This window comes from Trematomus bernacchii, unplaced genomic scaffold (assembly GCF_902827165.1).
Source record: "Trematomus bernacchii unplaced genomic scaffold, fTreBer1.1, whole genome shotgun sequence".
NCBI classification, from domain to species: domain Eukaryota; kingdom Metazoa; phylum Chordata; class Actinopteri; order Perciformes; family Nototheniidae; genus Trematomus; species Trematomus bernacchii.
This window is the reverse complement of record NW_022987616.1, coordinates 3638312-3659570: the sequence shown is the minus strand read 5'-3', so window position 1 is coordinate 3659570 and position 21259 is coordinate 3638312. Positions and strand designations below refer to the sequence as shown.

The following is a 21259-nucleotide window of genomic DNA, read 5'->3' as shown; positions in this document are numbered from 1 at the left end:
GCAATATTGTATTTTGGAATCAACAGTGAGAAAAAAAATAGAAGTCAAGCCAGATGAACAGCTGTATTGAGATAAACCGTCACCCCATATGCTGAGGGAAAACAATCTCTGCACATTATGGAGAGGGAAGATGAAAAAAATACACTTAATCAACTAACATTGATATTACTTCTGGCAATTAGGAGCATGCTGGTAATGATATGAGTTTTCAGCTGTAAATAATTATGCTGCCTGCGGGCCATACTTTAATTCTCGGCTGTATCTATAAACAATAATCAAACCAACAGCAGCAGGCTAAAAGTTGGAGATTTGTGCTTTGCGGAGCAGCAGCTTATTGGAGCCCTGTGGTGATGCCAGGAGTCAGGGTCACCTTCAGGTGCTCTCTCATCTACAGCAGCGCCCTAATGCGCAGCTCTATTGATCAGCATGTGTGCGTCAACACTGACACACACACAATAACGCACAGTATAAGCTCACACATAGTCAAAGGGTAACATGCATACATGCAAACGCACAAAAGAGGGTACCTGGATAGTAGTATAGATATTTAACCAATGCCCGGTGTAAAAACTGACCTAATTCATATTAAATATAAAAATGTATACCGTAAAATACACATTGTTTTCAAAGTTTACCAAAAGATATGCCTAAACATAAAATGAGGGTACATGGATAGTATAGATATACACTTTGACCCAGCACATATGAGAGACTTGGCCTACATTTGCATTATATATAAAATATATATAAATATAATGCACATCAATTTAAAATGTTTAAATATTTAGATTTTTATCGGTAATAAAATAATGTAATTGAATGCAATTCAGTTTTTTTAAGAAGACTATATGTTTTTTACAAAAGAATATGCATTAAAATAATAATAAAAAGACAATAGTGATATAGACTCAACTCTGTAATTTGTATTTCATATCAAAATAAACTATAAAATAGACATTGTTTCAAAATGTTTAAATACATTTGTGCTGGTGATAAAATAATAATTGTTTTATGACACTATATGCATCTTGTTCGATTTAATTAATTTTTTTACCAAAAATAATAATAATTCTTTGTGAAACACTGTCAAGAAGATGACTTTACCATTGCTCTTGTCTTTGCAACAGTAAACATAACAATGTGAATTAACAATCACTTTACTAAACTGCTGATACAGTATGAAATAGTTCAAAAAAGCAAAGAAAGAAAATAAACTTATAACTTAAGAGTGAGACTTGACAGCTAACTTTTACTCACTGTCAAACAGGAAGCGGCAGCCTGCTGATGTTAAGGACTAAGACGAAGTGCATAATTAAGGAAACATATGAAAGCCGGCGCCGGGCCTGAGATTAATTAGGTGCGTGTCAATACCCTCATCAATATCCGATTAACTAATGACACATGGCCCAATGAGAGCTATTGATCTGCTCCAAGTCTGCTGCGTTAATAGGTTGAAGCCGACGCTCAATGGGGAAAGCTGACAGAAAACTGGGAGGACTTTCAGGGCCCTGAACACGGCCGAATCAGAAATGTCCCCTCAGTCATGATTACTCAAATCACATTCCAGTAATGTGGCCTCACGGGATTCCAGTGATTGCTGTGACCACAACTATTGCTAGAATTCCCATCCTTTTTAGTGATAATTAAAAATGACCCCAAAGGATCCCCCAACCCAAAATGAAAAAAAAAAAAAAAGGACTCAATCTAGATTAATGGTGATGGAATGGCCAACATCACAAGTTAGCCCCTTTATGATAATGATTGTAATGATAATAATGAACACTTGGATGAAGGATGAACAATCCCCTGTCCTGGAGTTGGATCCCTATACAGGTTAATTAGGTAAGATAACATCATTAGCCACTCTTATGCCTGCACAGAGAATTAATTGGATAAGATGGAGATTTAGGTCTATATTTAATCGCGTAAACGATCAACGACAGCTCAGCCAGGTAATGGGGGGTCCAAATCGTTGGGCATCTTATTTAGATCACGTTATAGCAGCTTAATGAGCAAAAAAACATCAATTATAGGTGCTGTAAGGATCCATTTGGGATGCATTGTATTGCTTAGAATGTGCATTAATGATGTATTAATAACCTCTGATTGTTTACAGCATTGCACGATACTCAACGACAGATCGTAGGATGGATTATTTGAATGCATTAACAGCACTGATCATAAACTAATTTTTCAAACAAATAAGGACTATTCATTGCCAAAACAAATGAGCAATCTCTCTTCCTCAGTTGAAAAGGCCACCAATGGCCGCATGGCTTTGCAGTCAAATAATGATAAAGCAGTCTGTTTGTTCTATGGGATGCATTAGCTGTAGTGTTAATATACTTTATGCCTGGTCCAATCCGCCGGGTATTGTGCACCTATTCTTCACAGCAGATGTAAAGTTTGTTGTATTGTCTTTGGCTGAGAAATACGTTTGTCTGCAGTTACCTTTTAAATAATTCACGAGGGGAACTTTTGTGTAAATTGTCATATACTGCATAATTGATGTTTACAAAGCAGTGTAAGTAGTCTATCTTCAGTTTGGGGGAGGTTATTGTAATCTGTCCTGAAAGGTGATAAAGAAACCCGTTTTAGCAACAATATCTCCAGCTCTGTGGAGACACTGTCTTTCTCACACTCCTCATTAATAATGAAACCGCGTTTAAAACACAAACAGAGATGCCATCTGTTAGATGGGACTTTTACACTTTATATTGGCACAACTCAACGGTTATGGTAATTTCATGCTGTAACAGATATCTCTCCTTACCTGAATTTAAATGACACACAGCTCCTCTTATCCTGCAGTAATATTTGCTTTTTTCCCCAACTTAATTCATAACATACGAAAACTGAGATCTAAAATTGCGAGGGGTGTAATCTAATTCAGACTTTCTCTTGCACTTTTCGTTGCAGGGAGTGAAAGTGAACATGAGGAGGTTATCTGAGACTGCCTGTACGTGTGTGTGTGTGTGTGTGTGTGTGTGTGTGTGTGTGTGTGTGTGTGTGTGTGTGTGTGTGTGTGTGTGTGTGTGGTTAGGAACTGCGTCATCATCACCTTGACGACTGAGGGGTAGCTGACCATGAAGAGGAAGAATTCGGGCCTCGCAAGGTAAATTACCTCTTAATCCTAAACAAATACAATATGCATGTATACAGTTACTAATATAATGTGCTAGCTATTTGCAGTATTTGGTTTAAAACCCAGTGAGATCAAATGACTAAAGTGTAGCTTCTTACAATTTTTCTTGAAATGTACCTGGGCAAATGTACTCATTCTTTTAACAAAATGTAAAAGACTTGCTTGAATTTACTCATAATATACTCCACTGTTCACTTCACTGCTGATACATCTTTTTGTAAGTGCATGTTAAAGTGCAAGTACATTTAGTCTAAATATGCATGCAAAACCATCGAAGAAGAAAGACTCTGCCCTTTCTCTACCCTTATTGTCAGCTGTGTGAACTCCCATGTCTGCAGGGACACTGGCTGTTGTCAAACATTAAGAAAATACCTCTGTCCACAAGCAAATAAAACAGTCTTTGGTGCACGGTGCCCTGCCGCTCTGTGACTATTGAATTACATCCCTGATCCAGGAGAAGAAAAAGAATGTCAGGCAAAGATTTCAGGTCGCACTATGCCATAGAAAAGGGGAAGTGCCTCGTCCAGTTCAACACAGACCCCGTTGTCACTCTGGATTAAGACTTGATTGAGCTTAGCTGACTAGATGACAGAGGAGATGGTCATTCTTAGGGCAGCAGAGGGAGATGGATAAAATAGTTGCAGGTCAAATATAGTAGCATGTCATTTTAGAGACGCAATGTACATACTTGCTTTCTTTTACACTATTGTTGTCACAGGGTATGGAAGAAAGTAGGAGCCAAAAGCAGAAACAAAATGGAGGCAGGTATACATAACTCCAGGGGAGCTTAAAGCCAATCAAAACAATAAGCAGAACTAAAACTAAGAGACAGACAAGTTCAAACTAAAAGAAGCAAAAATAAATTGAAGAACAATCCAAGAGGGTGAGACACAGGAAGCAAATTCACAAGAAACACAAGAAACAACACAGGGAAACTTTTAGGAGCAGAACCACACACAAGGCCCAGCAAATCCATCATGTGCAGCGTCACTAATAAATACCATTTTATCCACATAGCCAACAGCATCAAGTGAAAACATACATATAAACAACATATAAAGCAGCTTAGCAACATCGCAGTGTGTGCGCGGCGGCGGCACAAACATCATTAAACAACAGCAAGCATTAGCGTTAGCATGAGCTTAAAGGCACAAATTCACACAAAACATCACAGCAACAGCTTTGCTTAATCTTGGCCAACCAGTGACCACAGCAGCAAACACATGTACACAATACAGAGCAATACCACATAACGCAATAAGCAGCATAATATTTAAATATTATGGAAATAGCTCACTCACCACTGCTAATAGGCTAATCCAAACTCAGAAGATCTCCAGAATAGGCTGCAGAGTTGTTTAATTTACACAAACTTACTTGTGTGATGTGTTCTTTATAGCAATTGGGCTAATTGTGGTCTATTTTACAGTACACTTGTTTTTCATGTATATTTTTGGGGATTTGACTTAGCATTAAAGTGCACAATTGAAAGATGGTAATAATTCTCAAACACATTTTATTTGGGTGAGGGATATACTGTAGGGCATGACCACACAACAGGAAGCATTAACAAGAGACTGACAGAGAACACTGTGACAAACAGGCTTATATACACCCAGACTCTAATCAACCTGACGAGATACAGCTGGAGAGGGCAGCCAGGTGATCTCACACAGGTTGGTAAAAACAGGGCGGGGCAAACACAGGGCGGGGCAAACAATCCCAATGGAGGGAACACACAAAGACAGGAAGTGGAACCAGCAGGGAAGGTGTTTCAACAAAATAAATCAGGAAACTACAAATACAAACATCAGGATCATAACAAGTGTGTCATTTGGTCTACATTATTTGTAGAGATAATTAATAACCACTTCCTCATGAATTATATTTGTTTAAAAAGGGGTTTTTTGGTGGTGTTAATCAGCCATTGAATAAAGGAGGTATGATGCAAACATTTGAATACTTTTGATAACTCTTAAACACTCTTTTGTTCAGAAAAAGGTTAATAGAAAAGCATGTAGAGACATCTTTTTGAGATAACTGCAATTATTTGACAGCTGTGTTTCCTTTCTGCTGTTAAACTTTAGCCATAGATGCTTATTCCTGGCACGAGAAAACATTGACATGGTGTACAGTTCAAAAACGAGTACATCTGCAGGGACAGTATGTATAGTTGCATCCGTGTATTGTAAGATAATGAGATCACTTAAGTCCAGATATTACATCAACGCCGTAAGACTTTAGGGGTTTGTTGCACTCACTGTAAAACATCAGCTTACAACATTTTGACAGAGAGCCTGAACCTTAAGCAGAAAAGGGAGTCAGTCATTTATATGGTTAATAATAAAGAGATCTTATTGGTTAGGGATCCAGTATTTGGCAGGAGTTAGGGTTAGGGTTGTAACTAATATAGCAGCATCACAATTTACAGCCTGTATAAAACATTCACATGTACAGTACATCCCTATTAATTACCCAGAAAAACACTACAGCAAATTTAAAACAGGCTGTATTTAATTCAATAAAATACACATGTAAAGGAAAGGCTGCAAAGTACCTCTTTATCTAAAAGTATTATCCTTCCTTTGTGTAGCTGCTGATAAGCGTTATTGGACACAAATAGACACAGCTGGAAACACAGCGAAGGAGTTTTCTCTCCACAGTTGTTTACACAGTCAGGTTTTTTTCTGGGCCGCGATAAGGTGCATGGATATCCTGTGGTCTTTGACTAGTCAATGTGTACGGACCGCACACTGGCTCTGCTTTCACTGAGTTATTACGCAGAGTGTAATTTGAAACAATTACAAAAACACTGGCCCACTTGTTACAACAGTCATTTTCCCCTCACATATACAAACCACAGATTCAATAGCTTTACATGTTTTTCAATCACACCCAGTGGAGCAGTGTTCAGTGTGAAAAAGTATAGCATTTCATCCTAGCTCGCATGGTATGGGATAATCTTTCACATTTTGCCTGGGGTTTGTTTTGCTATTTCAGCAGAAACTTGTGCGAGCCATGTGAATTACCATAGGAAAAGGCGATAAATACACCAAATGATATTGTACCAGATGTAAATGAATAAACTATTTGAATAATCAGGGCAAATAATTTGTTATCTGTGATAATAAATGGGCTTTATTGTCCTTTTTATTCTGCGAGATGCATTGCAGAGATAACAGGTTTAAACACACAAGCAGGAGAGGGATAGTGTAACGCTGCATGGCATGAAGGATTTAGAACTGCAAAAGAGAGAGAGCTCCTTTGCAAACATCAGCAAACTTTAAATGATCAGGCAAGTTTTATGTCAATAACACATTCTCCTCACGTGCACTTCACATTTATTTGTTTTGGCACATTCCTCACCGCATTTTTCACACTTTCTGTTTTGCAGGCCTCGCCATCGTTCAGAGATCAGGGTCAGCCAGCGATGATCTTTGGTGGAGATGGACACCTTTAGTAGTGTGAGTACAGTTTCACTTTTGGCCCCTCGTAGCAGGCGCAACACAACAAGGTCAGGCCTTGTACCTCCATCTCTCTCACTGAAGGTGCTGGCGCAGGCTGACCATTGACATTTAGCATTCCTCTGCGCTGCCTCTGGGATCTCAATGGGGGATTGAGGGGTGCAGAGGCCAGTGCCTGTTTCTCAAGGGTAAAAACAAAAAGGCTGTTGAAAATCCCAAGGAGTTCCCATGATCCCAGGAAAGACCTTGATCCGACCTGCGTTACATTTCCATTCCACGGATTAGGGCACACAAAAAGTACATATTTGGCTGATTTATTTTATCTTTTGCTCCGGATTTCGGACAATGAATCACAATGTTTTCTTTCTCTGGCACTGACATATCTGGCATTTGGCAAAAATAACGAGAATTTGTAGAAGTTTCACACTTTATTTCTTTCAGCATTCATGATATTCACTGAGCTTGTAGTGACATTTTATGGTGGAAAGTTTTCAAAGCCATTTTTCAAGGTTTTTTTCCCAGCAACATACATAATCTGTAAGCATCAAAGGAGCACACATGCATAAATAATTGACTAATTCACTTAAAGGGGGCCAGCGTAGATTAATTAAGCTTGAATACTAATTATGTTTTCTGTCTACACCAACTGACGCGCTTGTTGTTTAATAAGAGGCTGTTTGTTGGGTCACAATTACCGTGCACATATAATTCTGCTCTATAAATTAAGCTTTCACGTTTTACGGGTTTGGCTTTGTGTGCCTTTGAAACAAAATGCTAACCTTATCTGTCGTGATTTAAATAAATAAGCTTTGAAGACGTTATCATTGTTCTTATGACATTTTATAGAATTGTATTACGCTGATAGATAAAAAAATACTTTATAAACATGAAAACAAAATCACTTTTGATGTGTGTATTGATTCAGCAAGGCATTTAGCCACATTTTTATTACGGTATCATTTTATTAAAATAAATTATGACTTATATTCATATATTTATATTTAAAGAAGATTTTATTTTTCACTTTATTTTTTCATCTGAATTCTGATCAATGCCACTCTAAGGAACTCACTACACATCCCTCATACTATGGACCATTACAACTCAAAATAAAAGGAAAAATAAAACACGTGCAGGGATCTCTACTGTTATTAAAGCTCTTAAAACTCTTGTCATTTCCAGAAACGCTCTTGTCCTTGACTCCTTGACTCCTCTGCCTAGCACACAGGGTGCTTGTCTGGAAACAGTAGCTTCAAGTATCTCTGTGAAGACGAGGTTTTTCCCGTCTGCGCGCAGGGACAGAGACACAGCTCAAAGCCGGGCCTTGTTTACAGCTGCGTGGGGAAGAAAACAGGCAGACGTAAATGAGGGTTGACGGTTTCATGAAGCACAATTGGTTGACGGCAGATTCAATGTGACTGGGCTGAACTGGGCGATGATCCGTACAGTATGCAAAATTCACTTTCTAGCTGGTCTGTGCCCACCAGCCCCTAGCAGCGAGCGGTCTTCCCCAAGCCCTTCTAGCTATGCCTTTGAATGCAACAAGAACTGAACAAGGCATTGTTGTGCTCAATTCCTTTTGACAACAATCACATTTACAACCAAAAAAAAAGAAAGAAGGGAGAGGAAGTCATGGATTTTTTTTGTCACCAGTTATAAATGATTTTTTTCTCATGTTGACTGCACAGTAAGCAGTTTGTGCTGCACAGGGAACGTGTGATGGCTTAAGGGGGCATGCCTAGATGCCTTCAGATGACAAGAGAACAAACTCAGGGGCTATTGTTTTGTACTATATACTGTATGCATGTTGTAATACACCCACATTTCTTGGCACATGATTTTGATGCAACACTGTAAATTCAACATATTTATGACAGGGAAATGTAAATGTTTGCTAGCTCTGGACCAGTTCACTCTGCGGCTATCCCACTATTATAGAAGAGCAATCCCTGCTTTCAGTTTATTCCACGATTTCTCCTCAGGAATGAATTGTTGTTTATCGTTTTAGAAATGCAACATCTGCATGTTCCATCCGGTTATGGCACATTAAACAACAGTCCTTGTAATACAAGGAGCATGCTGTCAATGTCAGTGGGGTCTAAGGAAGGAGATGAGAAGCAGGCATTCTTCCTTAGCTCTGCAGACAGAGAGGCTCACATGGCGCTGTGTGGATTAGATATTTAGTGACAATGACCCAAAGCTGTAGGCCTGGGGTGTGTGTACTGTACTCCTTCTGTGTACTCTCCCTTGTGTGTTTACTAGTTTTATCACTAAAGGCAAGAATAAATAAGTAATCATAGGACCTATTGACATTTGCAGGACATGGAGCTAATTTACTTTGCATAGTGAGAAATAGCACCAAAACAACACTGTGCCTACAGCTAAAGTATGTACTAATATGAAAATGACATAACAGAAAGAATAAAAGCACAATTGAAACTTTAAAAAGAATATCTAAAGGAAAAGTCTCCAAAACGTATTATAATGCAGATTATATATAAGTATTAATATACAAGAAGAATGATGATATATTAGATATTTATTTGCATTAATTACTGATAAACAAAATGCATTTGTATAGGATTAAATGTAATGTGATTTCTCCTTTGATCCCCCAATGTGCCTTTAGCCCTAAGGGCAAAACAATTATTTGTGAAATAAAGAGCGTTACCCTCCTTCATTGTTTTAATTTGATGATTAATTACTTTTGGCAAACAATAATGAACTCATACAATAATGTAGGCAGTATGGTTTGTGAAATGACTGAAAAACAATCTTACAGTATCAAGAAAAAAATGCAATTAATTTATTTTGGTTTTCAGAATAGTTTGCAAGGCTCCAATAACAATTTACTTTTGAATACCATATAATGAAAGCAAATGTCAAATATCTTATTTAAACGGCAGCTATAGTTTAAAACTGGCCTGGTGTAACACAGAGCAAATGATGATTGTTTGCTTTAAAAAAAAAAAAGGACCTGATTCGTTTTCACATAAGCTTCCCAACAATATTTGTCTTTCCAAAAGGTGGGTCGGATGACATGAAAATAAGAAAAGAAAACACATCACCACTGAGTCTCATACTCCACAGTATGTGAAACTCAGAAAAACTGATTGGTACCCAGTCGAAATGAAAATGGTTTTTAAATAAGTTACAATTAGATAAGCATTAATCTCAGTAGTATAAATGAATGTCTTGCTGTAGGGCTTGTTGAATGTAAAAACAGATTTACAAAAACTCCTCTTACCAGATTGGTCTGGAAGTAGTCCTTCTCTATTTTAATTGCTCTGTCATTTAGAGTTGAAATAAGCCCCCCCACCCATTCTGCCCCTTGATTTTGCCTTTGAAATTAAATATTGTATACAAATACATGCTGTTCATGGGCATGAGCGCAGTTCATCATTGAAATCTGCATAAAATGATGCTTTAAGAAGCTCCATACGCTTTGAGCTACAGAGCTCCTTTTATATGCTGCATTCTTATGTAAACATATCCATAACAAAAACAACTACTTATGCCTTTACCTCAGCTTTCTCATTGTTCTGCTTGTCCGCAGAAATGAGACAAATGTGGGGCTGCGGAGTTTGTTCCACATCCTCTTGATTTCAAAGGAAGACATACTTGCTTTCATACATTTTTCCCTTTTTCTTTCCATTTCATGACAATGTAGACCACCTACAAGTCAAAATAGTGTTGACATAGCATGTACAATAGACAGACAAATAGAGAGATAGACATTCAATAACTGTATTGAAAATTCTCTGACATAGTGGTATTTAAAGACATTTACTTTTCGCTCCTTTGAGATTTTTGAAGTTGACTCCATGTGGATGAAAGTAATGAGGACTGGATCTCCATACTCATTTGCACACTAAGACTCCTGTACAAATGCATCATTTTCCAGGAGAGAGTGTTGTTGCCCATTCATGTACAAAAAAAAAAAAAGCAGGCAAGGAGGAAGTATTTTAATGTGACCTTCATTACACATTCACGTCAACTTTTCTTATCTATTTATGATTAAATTCTTTTCCACTCCTGTTGTTCAATTAGTGCTTGACCCCTTTAGCGGCGATGTAAATTAAATGACATTTTAGTGTCGTCCCATATTTAAAATACTGCGTTAGTTGCGGATCATAAATGATGATCTTCATTCTGCAGCTAATTTATTCATTTAACAATTTCCCTCCAGAAGTTACAGCAGAAGGCTCTGCAGCAACCTAAGCAGAAGAAATCCAAGTCGGCTGAATTTCTGATGGGTGAGTCCTGCTTGATGAGTTATTGCTCATAATTTGTGTAAGGATTAATTAACTAATTACAGACAAATGGCTCTGGGCTAAATTTTGCTCTTGCTTGTCAGGGCGCAATTTGTAATTATTTTAATCATTTCTTCTTCTTCTCTTTTTTTTCCTCCTCCTTTGCAAGATTCTGATTTAATTTTAACCTAATTGTGTTTTAGTGTCATTCCAAGAGGATGCGCTTGAACATTTAGGCGCAGAGAATTCCCCAATAGAAGCATTTTGTTTCCTTTAAATGTTTTTTTAGAAGTCGCTTTGACCTAACTGTTGTATTGCCCCTTCATGTCAGTGTTTGCATTTGTATTTATGTTTCTACTTATTTTGTCAGAGAGAGACGAGAGCGCCACTCTGGTTGGCATAGAAAACCCAGCCTTCGATGGAGGAGGAAGCAGCGAGCTTTCCATTCCTCCGGTTTGGCTGGGGAGAGAAATTCGAGGTGACAGGCCAGATAGCACCCTTGCAGCTCACCGAAAAAAAACGGAGCTGCAAGCCCCTGCCAAAGAAAGAGGTGAAGCTTCATTCTTCATTAGCCTCAAATTTGTTGACAGTAGATGTGTTCCTGATCTAACCTTTCTCTCCCTCCCTCTTTCTTCCTCTCTTTTCTCTTTTCTCTCCATTCGGGGGGCCCTTGGTCCCTGCATTCCAAGGCAAGCGTGTCCTAACAAGCAACCCTCGTATAACTTCTTCCTCCGCTGGAGACCGCTGCAGTAGTGGGTGTTCTATCTCTATCTAGAAGTACCCTCGACACAATCAGCCTTGACTCCCACTCTCGGCTACATGCCTTGTGGTGGGCTGGAGTCATAGGAGAGTGCATTTACATACGCTACTACGCTACCAAGCCGATCCGCTGTCTGTGTGGTGTACTCACAACGCCCCCGAAACACGGCTTAAGGCCAATCAGGCATACGAATATGCCCCCTTATAATTCAGTATGTCAGGGAGAACTCTTGAGGAATGGGATGGTAAATTAGGATGCGTTCAAGGTTGCGAGCGTGCCAGTTTTTCTCAGGGATGAGTCACATGTAGGATTCTTGATTTAATGTGGTTTTATTTGGCTTTTTGCTGTGCATGGCTAGTAATTATTATCAATTATTGTCATAATGTTTGTGCACAGGAGGTAGGGTTACACTTATAATAGTGTGTGGGACAGGCCAGCATAGGACTACAACATTTAGTTATCAATCAACAGACTTTAAACATGTATGATAAAGCACACATTACTCATTGCATGTTAGTTTGAGAAATAGTTTTTTATTTGCATTACACAAAGAAAAATAAGAGGCAAGAAAAGTAAATAAAGTACAGAAATATACAGATATTAGTAGAAATAATAGAGAATTTTAAACAAAATACATGATTAAAAATGATGTTAAATGACATGTGAATTTAAAATTAAGTTTTAACAGTAATTGATGAGGCTGGTAAACAAGAAGCTACATCACATCCCATTATATCTCACATACTAAGTGATAACAACAGGGTCATATCTAGTTCCTTTCCAAAAATATAGGAATGTGCCCCGTATTTTATAGAAGGTATCAGGCGTTCCCTTCATAGCATAGGTTAATTCTCTAAGGTCAAACAACAAGAGAGGTTTCTTAGCCACTGACTGATTGAGGGCTTTTCTGGGTTTTTCCAATAGACAGATATTGCTTGAAGAAGAGAACAAATTGTTAATATATTAGTTATTAAGTTATAAAGTCTTGGAATTACAGGGAAATCACCAGGAATACATTGTTTTGGGCATTCAGGTAGTTTGGCTGAAACTATTTCCGGTAATGTTCCCAAACCATCCTTATAAATGTTTTTAATAATTGGGTCCCAAAACATTTTTTAAACATATATTAACATAAGTTAGGCGGATTTGTCTCTTCTTTTCTTTTTTATTAACTGAAAATGCAAATTAGGCCACATACGTAAAGCATACAAAATACATACATGTGGTAATTTATTAATAGTATAACTTTGCTTTAACAGTGCTGTGTCATGTGCATAGAAACTCTTATTACAGGCAAAAGGCATTATATAAATCACACGCTATGTGTTTTATAGGATCATTGCCTAATTCTTTGTGATAATTGCAGCACATTTTGGATAAACAAACCATACATCACAAGTACAAAATAAGCAACCCTCTTACATTAGAGAGTGTGAATATGCAGTGACTCTGAGCTGTTATTGGACGATCAAAATGTCACATTGTTCCATGTTTGTGACACTTCTATTTGTCCTTTACCAAAAAAAAACATGTCATTATCTCTCATTCTGTGCAGCTAGTTATTGATAATGTGCATGTAAGAACAGAGAATTTAAATTTTCATTAGAGAGATGAACTGGAGGACAACCAGACTATTTAGGTAAATCACAGATATGATTCAAAATCCGTGGACGTTACTTCCATTATGCAAATTTGTGTTTGAGAAAAGGGTTTCATAACCTCAGACTTATTTGCGGAGAAAATTGTTCAAATTATTTTCGTAATGATGTAGAGGGATTTAACGTGTGAATTTCACAGTCAATTTATGGCTCCGTTGAGTAGTCATACGGCTGCTCCTTGTTTAATAACTTCTCCAGTCTGTCTGTTTAACTTCAAGTGTTAAAACCTCAGATTTTTCATGTGAGCACGAAAGAATCCCAGTGAGCTTATTTTGGGCGGTGGCCTAATGGGCCAGCGGTGCTCCTATGCAAACACTCACATTTGTATGTGTGCAATACTTCTGTAAAGGCGATCCTTGTGTGGAATATATAACATGATTTAACACACTATGCCATTTTTTTTCGCCCCACAACCTGAGAAATACAAGTAAAGCAATTTAGATTGGAGTGAAATATTCAAGTCCTGTAATGAGAATGATTTGGGGTTAAGAAAGCTGCTTGGTGGGGTGTACCCTTAATAGAAAAAGGCCCGGAGCCATTGGATTCCCATAAACTCTGTGGAGCTGACTTGATACCCATAGGTCAGTGATTGCTAATAAGAAGTCAATGAGACATGGGCTCGGGTTATTTTCCTTTGGATCTGCTCCTCCAAACTTGCCCGGTCCTCTAGGCCGCTGACCTCGGAGTATTTAGAAGGTATTGTCTTTGAAATTCCAGGTACTTTTGAGCTTGTAGACTTTCTCATTAGTTCCTTTTGAACACGGCAAACATATGGCAGTCGTATTTAAGAGATTGCCTGCCGTGACCTTTTGCGGCATGCTAATTAGGCCCCAGAGCACTGCAGGCCGCGGAGAGGTGCAGCGAGTCTCTATCCCACTTCTCCCTCTTTGCCTCTGTGCTCCCGTCTCATCTCGGCTCTGCCTTATCTGCTCGCTGCCCCGGCCCTTCCACAGTGTGGGTTTCAAAATTAACATTTCGCTTCATGTGCTTCTAATAACCACTAACCTGAACCTGTACAACTCCCCTCTTCCCTTCCCCGCTTGCCAACCCCCAACTCCTCTTTCTCTCGCCTCTCGCACTTTCCACAGGAAATAAACGCGCCCAAAATTACTTTGACCCGTCGTCGGCGGAGCAGACAGACCCAAGGCATTGCGGGATGGCTGGGGTCAGCACTGAAGATGAGCTGGAATTAAGTATGCCATTCTCCGTCATAATAGTTCTCCTCGGTTCATTAAAGCGAGGTGAGAGAGATCACTGGTAGCAGTTTGCCATTTGAGACGCCAGGACGGTCTATGTAAATATACCAAGTGATGGCATCACTAGATTGGCTATCTAACCTGCTGTCATTGACGAAGGTCACGTATCATTGGTCAACTCTCATTCCATGATGGCGTTTTCTCCCCCTTTTCAAATGGCACACGCAGAGCCATATCAATAGTTTGCAGCCCCCTCCCAAAGTAGGCCTATTAAAAGCGAGCTCTTGGGAGAAAAGTAATATGCATGTTATAATGAAACATGGCTATTAATGGAGAAGCCATTACACCTGTATCTTTTGGATATCACTGCCGTGTAATATCAAAGGATTCGCCAAACCAAATCTCATCACATGATGACAGGCCGGCTAACAGGCATGTTAATGCTCCTATTTCATTACCCCTCTGCACACTTGATTTTCAGCCCTCTCCAGCCACGGCTAATTTCCCTCGTTTGAATGTTAGGATGTGGTTTAGATTGACTTGTCTGATATGTAGAAAGTAATTTTGAAGCACACACATGCACGCAATTTTCCAGCACCTTTGAGTGTGTACTCACGTTATAATTGTTTTGACTTGTAGCAATATTGAACGCTGATGAAAACAGGCTGTATCACAGAATGGCTGCGATGCTAGATGAGGACGATACCTTCATAAATATACCAGGTATGTATCCCAGAATTACTCTAGTCCTGTATCTTGGCTATAAGGAAACATACAGTATGGTCAAAATAGCAATGAATAAAACATTTCTAACTAAATAATATATATATTTATTATTATTTAAATTCAGAACAATTTAATATAATCCATTTTCGTATTTTTTTTTAATACCTTTCCAAAGGTGCTGAGATGGAGTGTAATCATTATTTCCTGTTTGTTTGTTTGGTAATATATTGAAAAAAACATTGTGATATAACATCCTGAAACTAGAATACCAAAGTTACAGTAAAACAGTCAGGTTGTTACCATCAGCGTTAACAATGGTGCCGGTTGCAGTCTTAAGGTGCAGTATTTTCATAAACAACCCAGACAAAAATAAGACTACATTTTCCACAGACACTTAAAGCAGCATTAACAGAACAAAGAATAAGACAAGAAACGGACGTTCACTTATACTCAGTGCTTTCCAAGCACAGCCATTGTGTCACAGTAGGCGTGCCTTTTCTCATTAGCTCAGTTCCATTTGAATATGTAGCCAGCCAGGCAACACTGAGGTGGTTTAAGCTTAGCATTGTTCTGGGTGAAGACAGTCGCACCAGATCCTGTTGACATGACGCACATCTCTCTTGTAATTCCAGCGCACAAGTGATGGGTTTAGGCCCGCTTCAACACGGTAGAATTTAGCCGGCTTGTATTATTTGCCATTGTCTTGGATTTAGCTGTACCACCGAGATTAGCAGCCCCATCCATTGTCTTGGAATGTTCATGAAATCCCACAGAAAGTAAAGAGGATCTCGGATTAACAGTTCCTCCATGCAATAGGCTGAGAGACTGGGAGAGGAAGAGAAGGAGGAAGAGAGAGAGCTCTTACTTCTGTACTGTTGGAGTCCAATTGCGGCGACTGCCAGTAAGCACTTCACCGAGCCACAATAGACTTCCAGACAATCACCTTATGCCGTTGTATGATGCCTCCCACCGGTGTAGGCAAGTCTTCTTTTGCAGCTTCAGAACCAGCTCAGTGCATGTCAGTTCTGATCCTGTCATTTTGTGACTGATTCTCAGCATTTTGTCTCAGCTTTAACAGTCTGCTACAAAGCACATCTCACAAGAAAGAGCATGAATACGACAAAGTATTAATGAAATGGACAGTGGCCAGTGCTGTAGACAACTTCTCAGAAAAATATAAATCCTAAAGAAATCCCTTCTGTCTGTCTAAGATCTTCAGCTCTTGATGCATGCTATTGCTTTGGCTTGGAGATTAAAGAACACTGAATTGGTACTCTATTCATTCTAGTTCTCTGTAAGGCGTGAGGCATTGATATCAGCTTCTATGTGAAAAGCATTAGACAGTGATAACGGCTTTGGCTGTTGCACATCTTGGACTGCACACGTTGAATACACAGATGCTCGAAGAATACCTTCTTGTTTCTACCAACGAGGCGGCGAAGCAAAATTGAAAAGACGCACAGCAAGCAGGTTAGCTAAGATGCTTCTCTGCTTTCTGTAATTGATTCAAGGCTGCTAAATAGAAACTAGTTCAAATACAGTGTATGTATGTATGTTCCAATTCAAATGAACTCATTGCCAAAGCAGGATCTTCCTTCGATTCTTGTATAGAAACACATTGAATATCTGAGATCTGTAGCATCAGTTCAACCATATGCACTCTATTTTATATCAGCTTTTTTTTTTTTATTATTAAGAAATTCCAGCCATGCGTTTGTCTTGTCCTGCATGATTTTGGATGAATGGTATAATATATTTCATTTATAAGACTCGAACACACATCTTCTAACACTTTAACAAAAAACTAGCATAGCAGGCTAATTTATTTGTGTTTAATGGCCATGTAGAACTAAGGTCCTGTTAATATGTTTATGTAAAACTGAAGAATTGAAGGAATTGAAGGATAAAAAGGTTTTAAAGTGATAACATGCATCTTTTGTTAATGCTCACACTTGGTTTTTGTGTGAGTTACTGTCATTGTCCACCTTCATGGGTCTGTATACAGTCTCTGTAAGTGTATGTCTGGATGTGGTAAATATATGCACATCCATCAGTACGTATATGTGTGTGTGTGTGTGTGTGTGTGTGGTGTGTGTGTGTGTGTGTGTGTGTGTGTGTGTGTGTGTGTGTGTGTGTGTGTGTGTGTGTGTGTGTGTGTGTGTGTGTGTGTGTGTGTGTGTGTGTGTGTGTGTGTGTGTGTGTGTGTGTGTGTGTGTGTGTGTGTGGGCCCACCGATGCATATCTCTCCAGGTACGCTGCTAGCCTCCAGGGATGAGGAGGTGTTGGAGGTGAAGGCGGGTGATCCAGTCCTTCAGCTCCACGGTGGTGGTGAAGCCTCGGGCTCCACACCCTCCCGGACCCAAACCATCGCCAAAGCCCAGACTGGGGCCAGTGCTGGGCCGGGAGGAGAGGCTGGACTCGAAGCAGGGAGGATGGTAATGGGCAGAGAGAGCGCTGTAAAAAGTAATGCTATGCTTTTATTTTCGTTTTGAATTTGATAGCTGGATCAATAATATTAAGTATAGTATACAATATGTTTGCTTTGCACATGATATAAATTGATCATTAGAAGATATAGCGAGTAATTAAGTGGTGGAGGAATGAGTCAACGTTGGTGTTTAGAAGCCCAAAACAAGGTCTGTAGTCAGATTTTCACTTTTTATTGTACGACATAAAACACGCCTCTAAATACCATAGACTGTAGGTAAATACCCTATTCGTAAATGTCAGAAAGCTTCTTTGTGTCATACAAACAGCGGTTGCTAACAAGTGACTACTAAATGAGGTATTAAATGTCATCACACCGAACATAAGCCACCTTGGGGTTAGCGGTGGTGAAGCACTACATTGGCTTTTTATTTAGCCATTTTAATTTACGCTTCATAATATAAAGTGGTTTTGAAACATGAGGAATATCGGGCCTAACACATTTTTTTTAAATATCGTAAACATGTTTGCCACAGAGCTTATTTTCTTAAATATTCACAAAAATGTATCGTCTGTCGATGCTTACTTCCTGGTCGGCCTACAAAGTACATCATCACTGCACCACTCTATTATTCCAGGACGTTACATTCATTTTTGTTGAATTTGTCTTTGAACAATATTTCATTCATAGATTTACAAAATTCTAAGAATCATTCATCACGCAACAGTAGCATTTGATTTTGGATAAATATGATAAGGTCTGTATTATTTCTTGCAGTGAGGCCAGTGGAGGAGCAGATCCCCCACTACGCCCAGCAGCTGAGGGAGCGTGTGCGGCCTGACATGATCACGCTTGGCAGCCTTTCACTGCAGCAGGTCAGGGCTACAAAGAGGAATATCTGTGTCATCATCCCATATTCACCAGCACATCAGCCATGTCCATTATGCTGTGTATCAGTGGCTAATGGACATAGAGTGTGTGCATGTGTGCGTGTACATTTATCTGTTTTGTCTATCTGTATGTGTGTTACATTCTCAATTTTCTCTTTCCTTGCTCCATTTTTTATTCCCAACCTCTTTTCTTCCCACTGCCACCTTTGTAAAAGTTCTGCATTTCATTTTCAGTGATCTGAATCTCTGCTGAATGCACTCATTTGAAATTGCTTTTTGTAGAACATGCATTCAAGGTTAGATAACTCATTCATCCTCGGCTCAGAATGAGTGCATGGATTTCTGCTGTATAATCTACGCTACATATAATATCCTCGCACAATTCACTTATTTGTGGAGACACTTTTGTTCCGTCTTTGAACTTTGTTTTGCATTATTATGCATATTTGTTTCTCACAGAAGCAGATTTTTTTTTCTTTACCCGTCTTATGTTCTTTTCAGGAAAAATAGAGCGTGACTACTTTTTATTTCCCAACTGGGGAAGTAGGGATATTGTGAACTAGCGGTAAGATCTGAAGCTCCTTTCAAAACAAGTGTTTGTATTCTATAAATCGGAAATGGGAGATGATACAAGAACATGGGGTTTCCATTGTGTTGGCAAATCTAGATTGCAAAGAAACCCAAACATTAGCGCATACGTAAAGAGAATGCACAACTTCCATCCTCTGTATTTTTAGTCATAATCTTGCTTGAAAAGAGAGTAGGAGTATCAAATGATATGAATAGAAAGTGAACGTAATTGGGAAATAAATGCTTTAACAATGTCTCACTAGCAACAGTTGACTCATCCTCCCTTACTGGATAATCAGCAGCATCTACTGTGTACTGTATCAGTATTGGGATCAGTGTTATCTTATTCTGCCATAATATGTATGCGCTTTCCTACTGTTTCCACACCCACCTCCCATTGAAAGCACATTATCCACCAGAGATTTCACATCTATTTTAAAAATAATAGCGTTTTTCTTCTGTCTCTATTCTGCCGTACAAAGCCTCTACAGGGCGAGACGCTGTCACTTAGCAGTGTCAATGCATGTGAATGGGGAGTGTGAATGTGCTGACTGAATGTAAAACCGGCAGAAATACTCATCAAACGCTACATGTCTTAAGGGCCTGGCTCAGTATCGATTGCCTGCAGATTGCATTACAGTTGCTCCTTGTGCTTAATTCTGCCATTATGGCGCACTGCACTGTGCCATAAAGCTGCATCCAAAGAAAGTGTGCATGTGTATTTACACGTTTTTTCAGCAGGCGGCTCAGAAGGGACCGCTGAAGAGGAGTGAGTGGGCAAACAGAAAGAAGAAGCTAATGGACTTCTTTGCTGGAAATGTTAAGGTAAAGACCCGTCTGATGTATATGTGAAGCATATGTTGGTTTTTAGTTTTAGATAACCACCTATAGATCATTTTAAAAGCAATTCTCCCATAACACAAAAGCTTGAGCGCTCATCTATTAAAAATATTTAATAACACTCAGTCACAGAAATAAAAAAAATCATTTAGATTGATGGGTTTTAAATGAAACTGTCAATTAGCGGATAATGACTGTTAACACATTAACAGTGTTTGTTAACATATCCACTTTAATATTTCAAAGGAGCCTCATTCACAAAGAGACTGTGACGATGCTCCGCAGCCCAGACTGAACACACTGCTGCAGTGGTGAGCCCTCTCCATGTTTCTCTCCATATTGATGTCCCATGACTGTAATTGTGCGAAAAGCATTCGTATTCCCACTGACGTTCAAGAAGGAATGTAATTCACATGTCCTCTGCATGGCTTCTCCCGTCAACGAGCATTGCATTGTGGGCATTTTGGCTCGAGGGCGCAGAAATCCGTCCATGTCATCGGGCTTGGAGGCGCATCCATTTTTGGTCCATCCACTTTAGTATGAAATCACACATCAGATCTCGCAGCGAAGCCCCGTGGGCAATCAGCTTAGCATGTTTAACTTTTTAGTAATTACGGCGCCGGCTGACATGATAAAATCACAAACTACTGTACTGTACAGTATCTCCTCTTATGTTTGGTTGTTTTATGGGTGGGTGGTAGTCGGACACCAGCCCTGTCAGATGAATGTGGTTCGGAGTTTAGCAAGATGACCTCCTCTCGACAGCCTTGAACTCTGTAAATTCCTTCTGATATCAATGGTGGGTGGCTATTAGGCATGGGAGACTTTCTATGCATCACCTAGGGCTACATCTGCCTGAAATTTAATGAGAAATGATTCCACTTTTTCTCTCCCTGCGCCTATGAAAGGAAAATAAAATAAAGAGGAGAGACGCGGCGCTGACTTGTGGTTTTTGTAACAAATGTGTAATTCATTTGTTTCCACTGTTTCTGATTTAATGGAGGTCGAGTAATTGCATTAAGAAGCACATTGTGCCTTGTTGTGAACTGATGAAAGCACATGTAATACTTTTGATAGGCGAACACTGAGGAGGGAGAGAAAGGGAAGAAAGACCCAGTGCCTGCCTTTGATGCCGAGCATTTATTTGCTGAATTATCCCTCCCTTTACAAGCATCTTATCCCCAGTCACAGGCAGGCCAGGGCTCCTGTGATATTGCTTTATTTTGAGGAATTAAGAGAGGTGGCGAGGAGACAGAGCGAAGCAGCCGCTTATTACATTACCAATGATAAGATTGAAACGGCAAGATAGGCAGGGAGAGAGAAAGAGAG

At 39.2% G+C, this 21259-nt stretch overlaps 1 protein-coding gene across 1 annotated transcript in view; it reads left to right on the top strand.

Annotated features, from left to right (window-relative positions):
- The first annotated feature begins 3086 nt into the window (after positions 1–3086).
- The window catches only part of ofcc1 (orofacial cleft 1 candidate 1), a 76115-nt gene continuing 57942 nt past the window's right edge, over positions 3087–21259 (top strand). Inside the window, exons 1-10 of the mRNA XM_034132272.1 lie at positions 3087–3115; positions 6540–6564; positions 10799–10869; positions 11237–11412; positions 14369–14473; positions 15116–15199; positions 17453–17665; positions 18408–18505; positions 19829–19915; positions 20177–20238. Coding sequence (XP_033988163.1) covers positions 3087–3115; positions 6540–6564; positions 10799–10869; positions 11237–11412; positions 14369–14473; positions 15116–15199; positions 17453–17665; positions 18408–18505; positions 19829–19915; positions 20177–20238 — 950 coding nt within the window. The remainder of the gene's footprint in view (positions 3116–6539; positions 6565–10798; positions 10870–11236; positions 11413–14368; positions 14474–15115; positions 15200–17452; positions 17666–18407; positions 18506–19828; positions 19916–20176; positions 20239–21259) is intronic.